The sequence below is a fragment of the Narcine bancroftii genome, chromosome 3 (assembly GCF_036971445.1).
Source record: "Narcine bancroftii isolate sNarBan1 chromosome 3, sNarBan1.hap1, whole genome shotgun sequence".
NCBI lineage: Eukaryota > Metazoa > Chordata > Chondrichthyes > Torpediniformes > Narcinidae > Narcine > Narcine bancroftii.
In genome coordinates, this window is record NC_091471.1 from 349,509,396 (window position 1) to 349,529,977 (window position 20,582).

At 47.6% G+C, this 20,582-nt stretch overlaps 2 protein-coding genes across 4 annotated transcripts in view; one reads left to right on the top strand and one right to left on the bottom strand.

The window, feature by feature from the left end:
• Positions 1–7,543: 7,543 nt before the first annotated feature.
• Positions 7,544–19,336, bottom strand: sgsh (N-sulfoglucosamine sulfohydrolase (sulfamidase)). The gene is given in 11 exon segments (XM_069929686.1): positions 7,544–7,683; positions 7,685–8,198; positions 10,031–10,237; positions 10,529–10,610; positions 11,104–11,190; positions 11,192–11,261; positions 11,889–11,998; positions 12,000–12,040; positions 13,209–13,314; positions 15,334–15,494; positions 19,131–19,336. Coding segments are annotated over 11 exon segments (1,524 nt in total). The 5' UTR covers positions 19,222–19,336; the 3' UTR covers positions 7,544–7,628.
• slc26a11 (solute carrier family 26 member 11) overlaps positions 19,201–20,582 on the top strand; it is a 53,474-nt gene continuing 52,092 nt past the window's right edge. The window contains exon 1 of one of the 3 annotated variants that reach the window (XM_069929685.1): positions 19,201–19,373. The gene's annotated coding sequence lies outside the window, so the exon portion shown is untranslated. The remainder of the gene's footprint in view (positions 19,374–20,582) is intronic. The other 2 variants (XR_011354814.1, XM_069929684.1) reach the window with 2 other exon arrangements.

Here is a 20,582-nt window from a genome sequence, read left to right on the forward strand (position 1 = left end):
TGTCCCCCTCGTCTCCGTCACACGCACGCACCTAGAGAAAGCACACCCCCATCGTGTGAGCGGCGGGCAACTCACCCTGAATCATCGTGTTCCCCCTTCCCCTCCTCCATCTGCCCACCTCCCAGCCCCTGTCCCACGCCCCCTCCTCCATCTGCCCACCTCCCATCCCCTGTCCCTCTCCTCGGCCCTTCCTCTCCCCACCGCTTCTCAGCCCCTGTCCCTCGCCCCTGTCCATCACCTCCCTGTTCCACCCCTCACCAGCTGCCCATCACCTTCTATCCCGTCCCTCCCCTCAACCCCTCCTCGATCTTCCAATAACCCATCACCTCTCAGCCCCCTCCTCCATCTGCCCACCACCCCCCATCTTGCCTGGTTCCACCCATCACTTCCCAGTCCCTTACCCCCTCCTCATCTACCTATCACCCCCCCCTCCCCACCTCACCTGGTTACACCTATCACCTCCCAGCCCTTGATGCACTCTTCCCTCTCACCTAGTTGTCCTGGCCATCTCAGTCTTGAAGCAGGGTCCTGACCTGAGATGGCGACCATCACTCTGCCTCCAGAGATGCCGCTATTCAGTTTTGTTTCTTTCACTCCAGATTGGTTCAGAGACCCTGAGTGGATCCTGCTACCTCCATGGTCACGTGGCTTTGCTTCCAGCAGGGAGACCCAAGATACACCTCATCGACGCAAGTACATGAGGAGTGGTGAGTTTACTGGACTGTGTACCCTAGGGAGGGGTAGCATCTGAGATGAACTGAGTGGAATGGGGAAGAGAGGTGATGGTTGGCAAAGACTCGGTCCACACGAGAAACTTTATGGTTGTAGTTGCTGAACTCAAGGAGGGGAAAATGGAATTCCAGAACAATTGAAAAAGAGGAAATGTCATTTGTTTTTCGTGGATTCGTAGATTATAAATCCCCAGCATATAGAGAGATCTATTCCAGGCCCTTTGGTGTGTAAGGGAGATTTCTAGGTCTCTGATCGATTTTCACTGGCAGCAGGAGAAGTGCCACAAAGACACCAGATGTAAAGTCTTTATTCACAAAGGGCAGCAGGAAAAAGCCAGGGACCTGTAACCTGTAGGTCTGACACTAGTGGTTGGGAAATCTTTGGTAAAGATCCAGACTGACAGGATTAATGTACATTTGGAGAGGACGGGGTTAATCAGTGATCATTGGCATGGTTCAGATTCAGTCTCATTTTAATTCTTCAAGGGGGTGATAAAGGGTGTCAGTCAAGGTCTTTAGACCTTGGACAAGTTCCTACACGGGAGACTGGTCCAAAAAGGCAAGAGCCCATGGCAACCAGGGCAAAACTAGATTGGTCTTGGATGGCAAAGAGCGATGGGTGAGGTTTTATTGTGATTGGAAGCTTCTGACGGATGGAGTATTACAGGGATGGATCCTGGGACTCTTGCTGCTTGATACCTGGACGACAACATGAGCCCAAATATACACCCTACATCTGGGTAAGAATGTAAAAGACATGATCAATAAGTTTGGTGCTGCCAATAAAGGGAAGTCTTCAGTTGCAGATGATATTGATCTGTTGGTAAGGTGACAGGGCAATATGTTGCAGGAGGAATATTAGGGATATGGACACCCTCAGGGTGTACAATGACAGAAGTGAATACCTCCACTTCAGTGGAAGTAATAAAATGCTGGGTACTTTTCAAACAATGATAGGGAAACATTGATGTTGAAGTGGTCATCGCTGCCCTTGCACACAAGTCCTGACAACATGACAGGAAGGCATGACAGTTAGCAAGGCAAACGAAACGTTGATGTTCTCACTAGAAATATACCACTGCAATTCTATATGGCAGTGGGAACAGTGCAAATTTGATTTTATGAACAAAAACGGATCTACTTGTATTGATGGACTGCAGATTGAGCAAAAATTGTCGCTGGAGCAGTTGGTCTATCAGACCAACAACTTTGAGTGGGTTAACCTCTATAGAATTTGGATGACAGGGCATGCCCTTGTGAAAGTGAGGTGATTCTCCAGTAGAAGAGCCAAGAAGCAGGGGCTACGTTTCGAAGTAAAGACTAATCATTTTGGAAAAGGACAAGGAGAAATTTCTTCATGCGGAGAATGCAGTGCTTTGGAATTCTCTAACCCCAGGGAGCCTCAGCTGTTGGTTTTTTGCTTCCAATTTGTTGCTAGTTCTCTGCCCTTAAGATTCTCATCCTTCAGATCACAGGAGTTAACATTTTCTCCTTTGGCTTTATTTCATTGCTAACTTCATCCACACTTCTGGGACACACTTCATCCTCCATCATCTACAAGTAGTAGATCAGTAGGAATCCCCTTTACTGTTCTGCCTCATCCCACCCCAGGCACTGTTATTCCAATTGAAGCCATTACCTTTTACTACTGTTAATTGGCATTATTCAGAATTTTACTTACATTTGTGTCCCTCATTTTTACTATTTTGTGGCTGGTAGTAAACTTCCAGCAATTTAACAATTCTTTATCAGTTTCAGTCTTTGATGTCTTATCTTCCCTGGGTGCGAATTTCAATCACAGACCTGGATTGTTGTTCCTGTCTTTTGTCCCTTCCCCACTGTTCTACACTACACGAAAACATGGTGCTGATGAGGGGAATGTTTAAGAGAAGTGACAAGGGATAGGGCAGGGTGCAGGAAAGGACAGATAACCACTTACACCAGGATTTCGAGTCAGAGTAGGGGAAAAACGAGACAAAGACCAAACTGAGGGCATTTTATCAGAATTTGCCAAGCATTCATGGTGTGTGAGTTAATTACACAAGCAGAAACAAAAACGTAGAGGAATAAGATACAGGAGCAGGGATGTGATGATGAGGCTTTACAAGGGATTAGTGAATTATTTAAGAAAGGATGCGTTGGCATCGGAGAGGGTTTGAAGAAGATTCACAATTCCTGGAATGATTAGCGTATGAGGAATGTTTGGAGGCTCTTGGACTGTACTCCTTGGAGTTCAGAAGAATAGGGGGACCTGAATGCAATTTGAATGTTGGAAGGCCTGGACAGAGTAGATGTGGCAAAGTAATTTTCCATGGTTGGGGAGTTGAGGACAAGAGGGTGCAACTCTTCAGGATCAGGGTGTCAAAGGTTATAAGGAATGGAGCAGAGTGGGAGGATGGATCAACTCATGATGGAATGGCAGGGCAGACGATGGGCTGAATGGCTTACTTTTGTATTTTATGGTCATGATCTAACATTCATAACTGAAACAGGATTGTAAAATGATCAAGCTTGTGGTTCAAATCTTAGGTAATTAATGTTTAGAAGAGATTAACAAAATGGGCTTCACCCTGATGTCAATGAGGAGGAAAGGAGGCTGGAAGGGAAGGTCTAAACCTCACAAAATCTGGCAGAACTAGTTTGGGTGGAGCTGACAGCAAGGGGTGAAAGTTGCCCAAGCAGCAGAGGTAATTAAGGCATGGGAATATCAGGAAATCAGAAGCACAGATTTCCTGATAACAGAGGTTATCACGGGGACTTTGGTCTACTTGTAGATTATATGGAGTGAAGAAGAAATGTCTTTTTTTTCCCCAGTATTCTGAAAAAGAAGGGAACCGACTTTTTTTTCCCACATCAAGTACTGGATTATGGAAAGGGGGGGAACTGATGATCTGGTATCAGGGAAATTACATCACATCAAGAAATTGATGTCGTTCAATCCAGAACGAGGCTCTTAATCTCAATAAAGAATGGGGTATGAGTTGGCAACGGCAGATTAGAACATCACACTGAAGGTACAAACAATCTATGAGTAAGGACTAATATTTGAAGAACTGATACATCGTTAAGTCATGCATATCGCTCTAAGGCAAAAAGAAATCGAACAGGAAAAGTGGTCCTGCCTCATCTAATAAATAGAAGTTAACGACAGTACTAGATTGAAAGGAAAAGATTTAAACTGTTGTAGAGCCTGATGAGAAATTGTCAGAAATCATCAGGGGAAAATAAACGAAATAGAACACAAGGAGACCAGCAAGAGGCAATAAAGCAGAGGGCACAAACCTCTGTGGATATATTAACCACACTTGATGTGAGCTCCTTAAAGCCTGAGACAGGAGGGATTATACTGGGGAACAAAGACATGGCAGAGAAATGAAATATTTTGTCTCCATCTTCATACAGAAAGTCGAGGTTTTTGACAAAATGATGAGTATGATTGAGAATGAGAGGCGATAGATCAGTGCAAACTGATGCCTTTCTTAATAAATGATTAAAGAGATTGGTTCCAAATTGAGCATGATGGAGGGAGTGCAAAGTTCACTAGGCTGACTCCTGGGGTGATGCAGTGGTGATCTGAGGAGAGGTTAAGTAATCGGGACTGTAGTTCAAATTTAAAAAAGTAACAACGCTGGAGAAACTCAGCTGGACAAACAGTGCACTTCATGTGGCAAAGATAAAGATACATAACCAATGTTTCGGGCTTGAGCCCTTCATCAAGGTGTGTATCAAGGACTGTAGTTCCCCATGTTTAATTGAAGATCCAAAGGTGAGCTGACCTCTTAACTGGTTGTGAGGCTGACAAGGAAGGGTGAGATAAGGAAGGATTTGATTGAGCTTGTTCCGTTGCCAGTGCAGATCAACATGCACAGATGTGAGCCTTGTGCCTGGTGTCTCTTGTCTCAGTCCAAAGCTACTGCAGGAGGTCTGCACAACAGTGCTGTTACAGAGCCAGCGAGTGGGAATGGGGTTCAAATCCCACGATGTCTGTAAGGAGTTTGTACATTCTCCCCCGTGTCTGTTGAGTTCCCCCCAGCTGTTCAAACTGTACCAAGGGTGTAGGTTAATTGGGGGTATCTGGGCAGCATCTGGGCCAAAAGGGACTGTTATCATACTGTATGTCTAAATTTACTTTTTTGAAATAGCTAGAAATGATCCCAGTGCTTTGGCAAATGCCTCTGTCAACCACCATCGCCAAAACAGATTGCTACAATACTTTGTGACGTAGGAGCACATTCAACCAATAATTATTCTCAGAGCAATCCCCCTCCATTTCCCCAGCCACCTATTTTCCCTAGCCAAGTGGCTAATTAACCTGCCAACCCCCATGCCTTTGGAACATAGGAAGAAACTGGAGCATCCGATGGAAGTCGACTCCATCACGGGAGGAAACGTGCAGATAGTGGCAGAGGTTGGATTGGACCTGCATCACTGGAGCCCTTTCAGGCCAGAGCCCTTGATCGAGTTTCTCAAGCACCGTGGTTCTCAACCTTTTTCTTTCCACTCACAAACCACTTTAAGTATTCCCTATGCCACGGGTACTCTGTGATTAGAACGGGATTGGTTAAGGTGGTAAGTCGGTGGAAAGAAAAAGTTTGAAACCTCTGTTTTAATAGCCCCCTAATTGACTCATTATGTGCACGTTTTCATAACTCCAAAGGAGATGGGCCAACGACAATTTTTCTCAAGCAAAATATTTCAGTAACAATTGGGTCTAGAGCAGTGTTTCTCAACCTTCCCTTCCCACTCATGTACCACCTTAAGTAATCCTTTACTAATTACAGAGCCCCGATGGCATAGAGATTACTTAAAGTGGGATGTGAGTGGAAAGAAAAAGGTTGAGAACCACTGGTCTAGCTCCTCACTGTTTGTTCAGGATTCCAGCATCTCCTTTTTGTGTTTCTCTGAACTTCCAAACTTGATCTTTTACATGTTAAAGGTTCCATTTTAATACAAGGTCCTAGTTTATACCAAGAACCAGTTGCGACTCTAAAACACATACTCGTCAACAGTTCTGAGATGCGTGCTTACTAGTTAATTCAGGGAAGGTCTTGTATGCAGACGGTCGATGCTCATCGCTGCTGTATCCACTCTGTTGTCTTTGCAGCTTTTTGCTTTTGATGAGGAGCTGTTGCTCCCTCTACCTGTGGTTCTTTATAACGTCCTCATCTCGTTCCAGTTGAAACTGAGCCTTGTTTTCAGTGGGCTGTTTACAGGCTGAGAGCTGGGTGTGTGTAACCGGTGGCCCAGGATTGACAGCTGCAGGAGAGAAATCTTGCACTTGGTGTGCTGGGACAGGGAGAAGGTCCACTCTGGCCAGGAGGAAACAGCAGGCCTGGCGTTCAAGCAGCAGAAGAGAGAGGTTGCTCTAATCACAAAGTTATCAGGCAAGTGTTTGTTTGGGAGGAGTGGAATATTGGCCTTTACTGTAAGTGTGGGAGTTAAAGTAGAATTAAGCAGCATAGAAAAGGCTCTTCTAACTGCGTGAAAGAAAAATTCTTTTATTTCAAACATCTTTCATTCGATTCAAACCAAAAGCCAGCCTTTGAATGGATTGCAAATGGGAGATGGTCCCAGGAATCCTGGCCAAAATGTCTATTTTCCACTCCCCATCCAGGGACTCCGCAGAACAAATCAGTGTATTCACTGCACCATTCAGCCCATTGAGCCTGGTTATTCCCCTCAAAACTATCCCATCAGTCTCATTCCACATCACCTTGTTCTTCCACCAAACCTTGGCTGTGTGGATAAAAAATTGGCCTGCATGTAGAAAGCAGGAAGTAATAGTAGAAGGAAAGCATTCTGCCTGGAGGTCAGTAACTAGTGGAGTTCTGTGATTTTTATAAATGACCTGATGGGTCAGTAAGTTGCTAGATGATACGAGGGTTGGAGGAAGTTGTGCATGGAGCTGAAGGTTGTCTTGGGATACAAAAGGATATAGACAGGATGCAGAGTTGGGCGGAAAAGTGGCAGATGGAGTTCAATCTAGATACGTGTTAATTAATGCATTTTGGACAGCCAGCACCTTTTCCCTCAGGGCAGGAATAACAAACACCAGAGGTCATGTTTACAAAGTGAATGAAGGAAGTTTAGGGGAGACATCAGGGGTAAGTTTTTTTTTTACACACATGGATTTGTGGTGCGCTGGAATGCCTTGCCAGGGATGGTGGTGGAGGCTGAAACATTAGGGGCATTTAAGAGACTCTTAGACAAGGACATGGATGAAAGAAAACTAGAGGTAGGGAGGGTTTTGTACTTTTTTTCTAAAGGAATCTATGGGTCGGCACAACATTGAGGGCTGTAGTGCTCTATGGGGGTAGTTAACCCTACCTGCGTGTAACTGAGATGAGCAGGACCTTTGAGCACCCAAGGGAAATTCACACAGTTGTAAGGACAGAGTATATTTAAAGTTGGGAGGGAGTTTAAAGGTGTGCAAGGCAGGTTTCTCTGTGTAGAGAGTGGTGGGTACCTAGGGTGTGGACATGGGTGGAGCTATTCTAACAAGCCAGAAGGCGCTGAGGGACACAAGCTATACGCCCGCAGATAGGATTAGCTGGATTGGTATCATGGCCAGGATGGAAATGGTGGGCCGAAGGACCTGTTCCCAGCAAACAACAGAGATCAGGATTAAACCCACCTGGCTGTGAATCAGCATCACCAGGCAGGATGACAAGCATCCAGAGTACTATAACATAGTTGGGGAACAATAGAGGTTGCTCCAGCATGTCCCCATAATAGGCAGGGTTTGTGTTCAGATTCCCTAACCAAAATTTTCCCTGCTATCCAAGTAAGATTGGTATCCTCTTCAATGTAAGAGTCCTTTACACAGGTCCATGGCTCCCACATCACATCTGGTTGTACAGTGGCTTGCACATTTACACGTGCCCCTGTCCTCCCATGTCACAGTTCGTTGTACAGTGGCCTGCACTGAGGCTGCTGCTTGAACGACCCTGGTCTTCCAACACCCATCTGGGGCACACACCCAGGGGTCATCGGTCAGCCACTGCCATTTCTTCAGTTGCCCCTTCATGTCCTCCAGCAGGTTCTTGTACTGGGGGTTAGAGGCGAGGTTGTGAGTCAGGGCTGGGTCAAACTGGGTGTCAAAGAGTTCCCACTGCTCCCTGTAGTAATACTGGTGCAGTGTCTTCTTCCAGTGGGTCGGAAGGCCAGAGTGGCTGCGGTTTAACAGGTCCTGGAAGGTGGGTGAAAGGTAAAAGTCCTGGTCGATGGGGAACGGCATCTTGAATTGAAGGTTGTGGACTAGTTGGTACTGGAGGTGATGAAGGGCCCTCATGGGGTAGTACATGGTGACCTCATGGTGACTCTGGCTGGCAAAGCTAGTTTGCCAGGGCTGTTCGGAGCTTAGTACCAGGAGAATGGACTTGCCAGTAAGATGGACGATCTTCTTCCCTAAGATACTGTAGGTGGGGTAGGGGACAGAGAACCAGTCCAAGATCGTCGGCGTTATATCTGCAGAAGCAAACAGTAAGATGATTTAATATTCTCTCTCTCCCACCTCCCATTGCTGCTTGGCTTTCTAGGGGTCCAGGAGGTTTGGCAGAGAGAGAGAGAGGCAGAAAGAACATTACGGCACTGCATAGGCCCTTCAGCCCCCCAATGATAGATGTGCCGACCTATATATTCCTACCAAAAAAGTACAAAACCCTTCCTACTCCATAATCCTCTATTTGTCTTCCATCCGTAATGGCTAAGAGTCTCTTAAATGCCCTTAATATTTCAGCCTCCACCACCACCCCTGACAAGGCATTCCAGGCTCCCACAACTCTCTGTGTAAAAAACCAAACAACTTATCCCTGATGTCCCTCCAGAATCTTTCCTCCCTCACCCTATACAGATTTCCTCTGGCTGTTTGCCATTCCTGCTCCAGGGAAAAAGGCACTGGCTGTCCACCCCCACCCTATCTATGCCTCTCAGAATCTTGTAGACCTCTATTATCCTCTCATCCTTCTACAATCCAAAGAGAAAAGCCCCAGCTCTGCTAACCTTGCTTCACAAGACTTATTTCCCAATCCAGGCAACATCCTGGTAAATCTCCCCTTCACCCTCTCCATAGCTTCCACATCCAGAACTGAACACAATACTCCAAGTGTGGTTTCACCAGGGATTAAAAGAGTTTCAATATCACCTCACCACTCTTGAAATCAATCCCCCGACTAATTAAACCCAGCATCCCACAGGCTGCCTTAACTACCCTGTCACCCGCAGCAACCTTGAGAGATGTATAGATTTGGATCCCCAAGTTCCTCTGTTCTTCCACAGTGGTAAGTATCTATCCATTAACCTGTTCGGGCTTGCTGACCACACATCCTCCACCCCCTCCCCCCACACTTCCCCTCCAAACCATAGCACTCCATCATCCCCCAACCCCAGACCTCCACTCACCACACCACTACCCCCCCACTCCCCTCCCCACCACTCACCCAACCCCTCCCAAACTCCCCATCTACCCACCCCTCTCATCTTCCCTCACCCCTGCCAAACTCCCCCTCCTCCACTCCCCCAAACACCCCTTCCCCAACACTCTGCCAACCCCCCCCACATGCCCTCCACCCCTTCCCCAACCCCCACCTTTCATCGAACCCACTCTCCACCCCAGGCCAATGCCTCCTCCCCCACGATCCACTCACCTTCCACCCCCCTTACCCGCTCCACCCACATCACCCACCCCCTTACCCGCTCCACCCACCCCCTTACCCGCTCCACCCACATCACCCATCCCCCAACCTTCCCCACCCCACCTCTGCCCCACCTCCTTACTGCCCCTACCCTCTCTACCCCTCCATCCACCCCCACCCACCCTCTCGTCCACCATGCCCCACCCTCACCTGCTCTAACCCACACCTACCATCCCCCTCCACTCCCCACTCCACCACACCCTAACCCACCCTCCTCCACCCCCCTAATCTTGCCCACCATGCCCCCACTCTCCCCCTCCATCCCTCATTTCCCTCACTCCTCCACCTCCATCCCCCCCCCCCCCCCTTTCAGGTAGGCTGCAGAGACCTCTGGATCCTGTGTGGTTCAGTGGGCAGAGCGATATCTGTCAGACTGGAGGTTGTGGGTTCAGGTCTCGCGCTGGGAGTTTGCACTCAGTCCTGTGTTGATAGCACAGTGAAATCCTGCCCTGTTGGTGGAGGCCCTGGATATGCGAGCACGAGGGAACTAGTCCAGGCTCTCCTGCTCTGCACAGCCTGAATGGTGCATTCACCAAGCAAAAGCAGCCCAGAGGACACCAGGCCTTCCTGCTCTATTGTCCCCCGATGCTCTGAGCCATATCATACCAAGCAAGCTGACAAAGGAGTGGCTGACGTGACCCCAGCGCTCAGGGTGATCTGGAGAGTGAACCAGCATTGGCTCAGCAATTCCCGGCCGGTACAGGTTGGTCCTGCCGTTGGGGTAAGGGGTATTCCGTTGTCCTGAACTGTAGATCACCAGTGTGTCCTCGGTGTGACCAGCCTCTGCCAGCTCCTTCAGCACCAGCCCAATCCCTGCAGGAAAAGGATAATGGTCAGGAGGAGGCCACTCGGCCCATACTGTCGAGTATTTTATACAGCCTGCAGACCCACTCCCAGAACCCCTCCCCCCCAAAGTGTGCTGTGAACAACCCTGGTCTAGACAGCTGACGGGGGTGTACCATGAATTACCGTGATCTAGATGGCTGACAGGGGCATGCCATGAACTTAAACTGATCTAGACGGCAGTGTACAAAGCTTACTCTGGTCTCGATGGTGACGTGCCATAACCTTACCTTGGTCTAGATGGTGATATACCGAGCTTACCCTGGTCTAGACGGCTGATGGTGGTGTATTGTGCGGCCAGATCAGCGCGGGATGCTGGTGTGTCAGGCAGGAATGGAGGGACCTGAGGAAGAGCAAGAGGGAAGACAGTGGTAAAAGGGTGCCCATTACGGGATGGGTCTGGATTCCATTCCCAGGCCCATTTCGACTGAAAGATTCACAGAATCTCTGGAACCCCTGGATCTGACATGGATGAGGGATGGGATGTGTGACATGGATGAGGGATGGGATGTGTGACATGGATGAGGGATGGGATGTGTGACATGGATGAGGGATGGGATGTGTGAAAAACTCAGCAGGTCAAATAGTGCCTTTATGTAGCAAAAAGTGAAGATACATCACCAATGTTTCGGGCTTGAGCCCTTCATCAAGGGTGTGGGGGGGGGGGGGGCGGGGGGGGGGGGCGGGGGGGGCGAAAAGGAAAGGGGGAGGAGTCTATTCTAGATGGAGAGAAAAGAAGTAGGAACTGGAATAACGGGATGGGGAAGTGGGCTGTTGGCATCTCTGGCCTACTCAGAGCAGGAGCAGGAAGCCACATAGCCCTGCTTCTCACCTACCTCCACCTGTTCCGGGGTGTACTGTCTTGGATCCCAGTCTGGAATCAGGCCCATTCCCGGCTCCCCATTCCCAAACTTTTCACAGAAGGGCTCCGTACTGGGGGTGGGTGTGTCCACACCGGTGTGGGTCATGGAAGGCTACGTAGAGAAAGAAGGGCCTGAGGGCAGAAGCACAGCAAGGTTACACCGTCCCAAGGCACAGGCCCAGGAAAGGTCAGATTGCCCCTCATCTAGACATGAGCCAGTGAAGGACAGACGCCCCCTTTGTTTACACACAGGCCCAGTGAAGGACAGATGCCCCCCTCATCTAGACACAGGCCTAATGAAGGACAGATGCCCCCCCCCACCCCCCCCCCCATCTAGGCATTGGCCGGGGAAGGAAGGGGCAAATGCCCCCCTCATCTAGACATAGACCTGGGGAAGGATAGATGCCCCTTCGTCCTACACACAGGGCCTGGGGAAGGACAAACTCCCCTCGTCTAGACACAGGAAGGACAGGTGCCTCATTGTCCAGACACCAGCCCTGGGGAGGATGGATGTCTCCTCACCCAGCCAAATATCCCTCATGCAGATACCAGTCCAGCATTCGGTGTCAGCTCCTCATTGTCCAGACAGTGACCCAGAAAGATATCCCTCACCCAGACACAGTCCCAGACAAACCCGCTTCCCACTGAGACACCATTCACTGAGACACTGGGGTCCGGACAGTACACTGTGTCCACGTCCCACGGGAGGTGCTCACCCTCCCTGGAGTGGGGAAGAGGCAGCCCCCCTGGGTCACCCACCTGTCTGCTGTGTCCCGCAGGAAAGCCCTGACCAGCAGTTTGATCCGGGTGATGTTGCGGCCCACCTGCAGGATGGAATTGTTCTCCTCGGTCTTGGCATAGTCGAACGGGGTAAACAGCCTCTGGACCAACATGCTTCTTCCCAATGATCCCTTCAGAAACACATAGTTCAACAAGCAATCACACTTTACAACAAATATGGACAGGAAGGGTAAGGAGGCCTATGGTCTGGGTGCAGATCAGTCGGACTAGGCAGACAAATGGTTCAGCACAGACTAGATGGGCTGAAAGGCCTTGTTTCCTCTGCTGTTGCTCTATGATTCAAAGTGACACAGGATGAGGGGGAATGACAGCACTGACAGGTATGGAACCCATAGTGATGGGGAGTACAACAAGTAGAGACACAAAGGCCAGGTGTGCAGCCTGACACACAAGCCACAGTACGTCACACGTAGGAAACACGGGCATTAGATTATGTAAACAAGGAAGTCTGCAGATGCTGGGGGTCGAGTGCAACACACACACGCAACATCCACAGTAAAGGGTCACCAAGGTTTGAGGCCTGAGTCCTTAGACAGGAATAATAAAAAAAATCAGGAAGGTGTCTGAATGAAAAGGTGAGGGAGGGGGAAAGAGCAGAGGAGGGAGGAAGGGGGTGGGGGTAAGAGGTCATAAGTGGATATAATTGGGAGGGTAGAAGAGAAAAATGGGGGGGACGAGGTCGAGGACTAGGCTGGGCCTAGTTTGAAGGAAGGGAAAGGAAAGAGATCTGGAGGAAAGGAGTCAGAGGTCTGAGGAAAAAAGAGAGAAAGGGAGGGGGTTGTCGGAAACTGATGTCGAGGTTAATGCTGTCTAATTAGAGAGTGCCCAGATGGAATATAAGGTATTCTTCCACCAATTTGCAGGTGGCCATGGTCAAACATGTCTATGTGTTGGAATTGAAATGGGTGGCCATTGGGAGGTCCTTGCTGTGGCAGTGGACAGAGTGAAGGTGTTCCACAAAGGGACCTCCCAGTCTGCATTCAGTCTCCCCGACGTAGAGGGGGGCCACAAATCGCACACCAGTCAGCATGAGCTGTGCGCTGTTAGCAAGTGGCCCAGAGCAGGGTTTGGGATGCACACAGATCGGAGGGGGATGTGTGCACGTTAGGACGTGGGCCAGGGTGGCACACAGGATAACGTTATCCACAAGTTCATCTCAGTGTGGGTAACACACAGCAAGAGGGGTTACAGAATGCAGGAGTCAACGATGGGCCAATGGCTGAAGTTGGGGGGGTTCCAAGGGGTTTGGGAATTGGGACCATGGTCTGTGATCCTCACCGGTTCTAATCCCAGCCTGACTGAGCAGCTGCGGCAAACTTTGGACTGCGTCGAAGGAGTTAAAGTGGTGGATGCTTTGGTGGAGTCCGTACATCCCATTCTGATGCTGCCAAACACAGAACACACTCAGCGTTAACTCCCATTCCCCAACAAAGTCACCTCACAACACCCCCCCCACCCCAAACACATATGGTTCCACTACAGTGAGACACACACACACAGGGAAGGGGGGGGGCTCAGGTTCAGTCTCCAGAGACTGACTGACCACTACCCATTGCCCTCTGTGTACCTGTATGTGTACCTTTGTCTGTGCGTGGACACTGTGATGCCTCCACAGATTAAAAAACCAGCTGACGACACATTGCGGAAAAGGTGGGCAGGTGGCCATCTGGTTACCATAGTTAACAGAACATTGAGCAGTGTACACAGGGATAGGCCCTTCGGCCCACATGCCTATACCCAACATGATAACCCAATTACACCCTCCTGCCTGAACCTGATAGATATCTCTGGATCCCTTCACATTCTGTGTCCATCTGTGTACTGGTAAGAGTGCTAGTGCTGGGTGAGTTGGGAGATGAGCTGTTGCATCTTGGGTAGATTCTAATAAATATAGTACTTTTAAAAGAACCCATTTCTTTATTACAATAAAAGCAACATCACATGGTACCAGAAGTGAGAATTAGTTGATATAGCAGCTGAGAAAACATGGAGAGTGTAAAGACTCCTGACGCTGTAAATTGGACTAGAAATGTTGTCCATAAGTTCAAAGATTCACGCTGTACCTGCAAGCAATTGGACTCAATAGCAAACCTGAGGTATGGAAGATTGCACTGCTACTTACTGTGGCTGGACCTGAAGCAATACATTTGTTTTCACCAAGGCAGATGACCAGGGAAAGTTCGACAAAGTTATCAAGATGTTTGATGAACTCAGTTCACCAAACAAAAATGAAACGTTCGAAAGATGCATGTAAACCCAAGGGGAAAGCTAAAGATAAAGAGCACTACCTCAGGCTAGCAGTAGTCCCAGATGGACATGAATCACTGCTTGGTGACAAAGCATGCAAAAACTTAAGCTTAGTCAGGAAGGTGTACCACATTAACAGTGACAATGCACAGAACAGCATAGACACCTTCAAGGGGTTTGGAGTTCTACCATTAACCTATAAGCTACAGTTAAAGGAGGGCACACAGCCTGTAGTGCATGCCCCGAAGCAGGTTCAGGCGCCACTAAAAGAAAAGCCCAAGCAGGAACTTGACCGAATGATGGCACTAGGGGTCATAAAGAAAGTGGGGGAGCCCACAGAATGGGTGAATTCAATGGTGTGTGTCAAAAAGAATGGTGACCTGTGCATATGCATAGACCCAAAAGATTTGAATGCCAATATAAAGAGGGTGATCAGATTCCAACCAGGGATGAAATTACAAGTGAGCTAGCTGGTGCAAAGTTTTATCACCAAATTGATTGGAACGGCTTGTCTCCCAACTCCCCCAGTGGTCAGGATTAGCACTCACACTCTATCAGTACACATCTGCAAACCTCACCAACACTACCATCATGTCTGCTTTCACCTCTACCCCTGGAAGTCACTTCCACCACTCTGATTCGCCCCACACATCTTAAACCCCTTCCTACCTTTAACAGCTCTTCTAGCATGCTACACTTTGACCCTGGGGAAAAGATTCCACCATCCACCCTTCTATCAGTCTCCTGCACTCAACCTAACCAATGGTCTACCTCACAGAGTTATGTACCGATAACAGTCTAAAGTATTTAACACATTAGAATCAGTCTAGTTAAAATAGCTAACAATCTAGTTACTATAGTTAACATTCCCAGGAATCTGGTTAAACCAGATAATGTACCTACGGCAGTCTAGTTAAAATACTTAACATTACCAGTGACAATCTGGTTAAAATAGGTAAAAAACCTGGGGTTGTACAGGTAAGCTGGTTTCAATAGACCCTCGCCCCCTCCTGTTCAGTACAGTTAAACGGTTCAGAACCCATTCTGCACAGTTAAACGTTTTAGGAATCGTTCAGCACAGTTAAACATTTTAGGAACTGTTCAGGACAGTTAAACATTTCAAAGCCCATTCAACAAAGTTAAACAGTTTGGGTACCTGTGGCAGTCCAGTGAGAATGGATGAGCGGCTGGGGGAACAGCTACTGACAGATGAGAAGGTGTTCCTGAAGATGACACTGCGCTCTGCCAAGCGGTTGAGGTTGGGTGTCCTTATTGCTGTGTTGTTATACACCTCACTCTCAAACCCGGCATCATCAGCTGTCACAGAGGTACAGAGTGGCGTTTAATATACAGTTCCATGCTGGAATCTCACAATCCAGAATCACACAGCAACAATGTGTTGTAGGTGTGCCACATGATCTCCAAATGTACATGTACCACACATATGGGCACGGACCACTCCTGTGCACCAAACATTGAAAGAGTTTCCAAGAAAATTCTATTGCATGCAGCTTCACACAATCCATGAGTTAAAGCTGAGCCAGAAGTCATTTCCGAATATAGGGTTCCATAAAAGCTTATCTGAGAGGACAGATTATGTTTTACTACTAAAATTAAGAAGGATTATATGAAAGAAGTAAATCAGTTGGAGCAAGAAATAAAATTATTGAAAAAAAAAGTCTTCAGAAGTGAAGTTCTGAGATAGTGTAGGCAATTAATTAATAAAAAAAAGTTCAATACAAACTTAGAGAACCAAAAAAATTATCACAAGAACTAAACAGAGATACTATGAATTTGGTGAATGAGCACATAAAGTACTTGCATGGCAACTGAAAATCAAACAAGCCCCAAGAACAATTAAGGCAGTTAAAAACAATTCAAATGTAATTAGTTATAAACCTTGAGAAATAAAAACCTAAAAACTTTTATTCTAAATTATATAGTTCAGAGTCCTTAAAAGGCAATAATAAAATAGATAGCTAATTAGAGGATAAATTTAACTACACTAAAACTGGAAGTACAAATAGAATTGAGTGCACAATTTACATATTTAGAGGTAAAGGAAGCAATAAGTTTGTTACAAAGTAATAAATCTCTGAGGGAAGATGGTTTTCCACCTGAATTCTACAAAGAATTTAAAAGATTTATTGATCCCTATTTTTATGGAAATGTTGGATCAAGCATCAAGAACTTATACTCTTCCAGATTCATTTGTTAAAAAGAGACAGTCAGTGGACAATATGGACAGATTAATTAGTATTATACATGCAGCACAAAAAAGGAAAGATCTAAGTATAGCAGTGGCACTAGAAATGGGAAAAAGCATTTGATAGATTGAAATGGAACGTTTAAAGTATTAGACAAATTTGGGTTTGGACATACCTTTATAAATTAGATCAAGGCATTATAATAATAATCCTAAAGTGAAAGTAGTAACTAATGGACAAATGTCTAATCCATTTCATTTGACAAGATCTAGTAGACAAGGTTGCCCCTTATCCCCAGCTTTGTTTATTGTAGCTATAGAACCACTGGCTGAGGTAATTAGTGATTAGAAATTAGGGAGTTTAAGATTGGACAGGAGGAATACAAAATCAGTTTATATGGAGATGGTGTTTTGATACACCTGACAGAACCAGAGACTTGTGCAAATGACATTTAAATTTGGAAGAATAAGGTAAGCTTTCAGGTTATAAAGTAAATTGGGATAAAAGTGAAATTATGCCCCTTATTACAAGGAGATTATACTCTTTGCTGAAGAAATACTCAATTTACATGGCCAAAAGAGGCAATTAATTACTTAAGGATCCATATAGATAACAATTTAAATAATTTATATACACTGAATTATTCATGGTGTGGGGGGTGTTGTGTGGGGGTGCACATCACTGATGGCAGGCAAACTGGCTCTGCGTGTTACGGTTGCGGCAGCGGAGAAGCCACGTCAAGATGGCACCACCGGGATCGTCTTTTCCGCCGGCTGGGTCGGGTCTGCATGCGCACAGGGTAATGCAATGACGTTGTTTCCGGCGCAAAGGCGGTATTTACCCGTGGCTTTATAAGGCGTAGTGCAGGAAGTTTCAATAAACAACCAGAGTGCAAACGAGCCCGCTGGTTACTGGCGACATTGCCAAATTTAGAGTATCATGTGCAGTTTTGGTTGGTCACTTAACTACAGAAGGATACCAATAAGATTGAAAGAGTGCAGAGAAGGTTTACTCAGAAGTTGCCTTGACTTCCGGAAATGAGTTATAGGGAAAGGTTAAACAGGTTAGGACTTTATTCCTTAAGAAGTATAAGGATAAATTTGATATACAAAATTACGATGGGGATAGACTGTGAGAATGCAAGCAAGCTTTATCCACTGAGGGTAGATGAGATACAAACCAGAGGACATGGGTTAAGGGTGAAAGGGGAAAAGTTTAGGGGGAACTTCTTCACACAGAGAGTGGTGGAAGTGTGGAATGAGCTGCCAGCTGAAGTGGTAAATGCGGCCTCAATTTTGACAAAGAAAAGTTTGGACGGGTACATGGATGGAAGGAGTATGGAGGGCTATGGACTAGGTTCACGTCAGTGGGACAAGGCAGAATAATAGTTCAGCCCAGACTAGATGGGCTGAAGGCCTGCTTCTGTGGTGTTCTATGGTTCTAGGATAGGCTGGGATGCATCTCCCTGAAGCGTAAAAGGCTCAGGGATGACCTGATAGAGGTTTATAAATTCATGGAGTGCATGGATAAGGTCCCAGGGTTGGAGAGTTTTATACCAAATAGCAAAAATTTAAGGTTTAATAAATTAGTTTATTTCCTCTATTACAAGATATGTACATCCAGGACTGTGTCACCAAATAATGCCCCAACTCCATCTTTATGTTCGCTGACAATACCACCGTCTTTTCACAGCAACACTCCACAGGGAAGCATGCCCTCGCTCTTCTACTTTAACCTACTATTTGCACATTAGAGTCACTGTGTTAGACTGTTGGTTGGTGATTGTGTCAAAAATTTCAGCGAGAAAGAATGGGGTTCAGAGGAAATTGTGATTCAAATGGTGTAGGACTCAAAAGGCTGAATGTCCTAATTCTGCTCCTACATCTTGTGCTCACAAAGTGAACCCAACTTTTGGTACCAGGTGCAAGGTGCAATTAATTTGAACGTGCTGTTCTTTTCTTTGCATCTCACACGTGAGACAAGAGTGCACTGGAAATAGACTCCACTGGCCTGAGTGCGTACAACTCCAATAACTCACTGGAATCTTGATTCCTCCAGAACTTGATTGTTTTCCCTGTGGTTCTCTCCAGCCCAGTGCACAGCACCTTTCATGCACTATTAACAATGCACTCTGCAGTTACCCACCCGGGTACTTCCTACAGCATTACCCACCTGCCACCTCTACCATCAAAGCAGACTAGGGGAGCAGGAGATCCCCACCATCGACAAACCCACACTCTATCAACACCTGAATCCTTCATCATCACAGCCCAGAACCTGGCTCTCCCTTCCCAGTGTCATCACTAAGACCACAGCAGTTCAAGGTGGCTCACCACCTCCTTTTCAAGGACAATAAAGGCTACCTTGCCAAAAATGAATAATTTTTAATAAATTGTTTATATTTATATTCCCACAGTCTTCAGTCGCCCTGAGAGATGGTGAAGGCGCCACAGTGTATGATCAGACAAATCTATTTTGGATTGATGTAAAACTGGGGGTCCTGCTGAAGGGTGGGGGAGAGGGTGGTGGGACATGGGACTGTGATGGAGGGTGGGGGAGAGGGTTGTGGGGTATGGGACTGTGATGGAGGGTGGGGGAAGAGGGTTGTGGGGTATGGGACTGTGATGGAGGGTGGAAGAGAGTGGGGGTGATGGAATAAGGGACCGTGAGGCGGGGGGTGTTTAACTGCACGTGGAGATCTGGATAGAGGGGGGCAGAGGAACCGAAGCCCGAGCTCCACACTCACCGATGATGAGCAGCACGTTCCTCCTGTGCTGAGGCCACGTACCAGTGAGGCTGGCGATGAGACAGAAGAAGAGGAAGCCGCGGCCCAGCATAGTCCGGGAATCACACCAACCCGACCAATTCAACAGCAAAAACCCGCTCCGTAAACCCGGCGGCTTCCCGGAAGTGAAAAGGATTCATTCTAGGTGCGATCACGTGTGGCGTGGTCACATGATCGCTCCTTGGACTCTGCCAGGATGTGGGGGTGAGTGGGGATTTGCTGGGACAGGGCGGGGGGCGAGGGGTGACCTGCTGGGGTAGGGTGGGAGGGGCGAAGGGTGACCTGCTGGGGCAGGGTGGGGGTAAGGAGTGACTTGCTGGGACAGGTTGGGGGTGAGGGGAGGGGTGGCCTGGATAGGACAGGGTGGGGGGGAGGGGAGGGGTGGCCTGGATAGGACAGGGTGGGGGTGGGTAAGGGGTGACCTGGGACAAGGGTGGAGGGAGAGGGGGTGACCTGGGACGGAGTGGGGTGGCACTGATTTGAGGACGGCCTTTGTTCCCCTCTCTAACCTCCAAACACGGATGGAGCAGAGACTGTTGCAATTGTTTCCAATAATTCTATCGGATAAACTATTTAACGTAAATGTTTCAATTATTTCTGTCACCCTTTTTTTAAACGTGTCGAATGGTGTTCCACTTTGATGCAACACATCTATGTATAGACTCTACGAGACCTGCTGAGTTTCTCCAGCACTGCGTGTTTGAACCACACATTCTTCAGACGTTCCTGTTCCTTTCCAAAGTTTCGATTGTGTGTGTTGTTCTTGATCTGTTCCTGTCGCTCTGAATGTCTTGGTCGCGTCTCTTTCCCTCCATTGCTCAGTGTCTCGGGCCCTGAATCCTAACCTGTCACTTCCCCTCCTGTGTTTGTTAACCGACTAATTTGTGGTCAGTTGATGGATCCTTAATGAACGCTGTATCTTTTGAAGTTAGCCCATCGGCGGCACCACACCAGTTATGACACATCCTGATGAGCGAGTTCTCTCTGCATCTCCCCCTCCACGATCACTGTGTGACTGTGCTTTGAACCGAGGATTCTCTCCCCGCCCGGCCTCCTCACTCGTGGTCTATTTTTTGCAGTAGAGTTGGTGATCAGAGTGGTATGGGGATGTTCTACCCATTCAGCTGTTAGCAAGGTCAGTTTGTAGCCCCCCCACCCCCCCCTCCCAATCACCAGAACGTGGAGGGTGAGCTGTGGCCTTGAACCCATGAAGTTACAGTCGTACAGCCAAGAACAGGCCCTTCAGCCCAGCATTCTGGGTCAGGTTGTTTCCTGCATTTGAACCCATCGTCTCCATGGATCTGTCCCAATGTCATAATAACATCTTAACTGTACCTGGTTCTACCCCCATCCTCTGGCAGCCTCCACCCTGAGTGGAATATTTTGCCCCTTGGGTCTCTCATAAACCTTCCC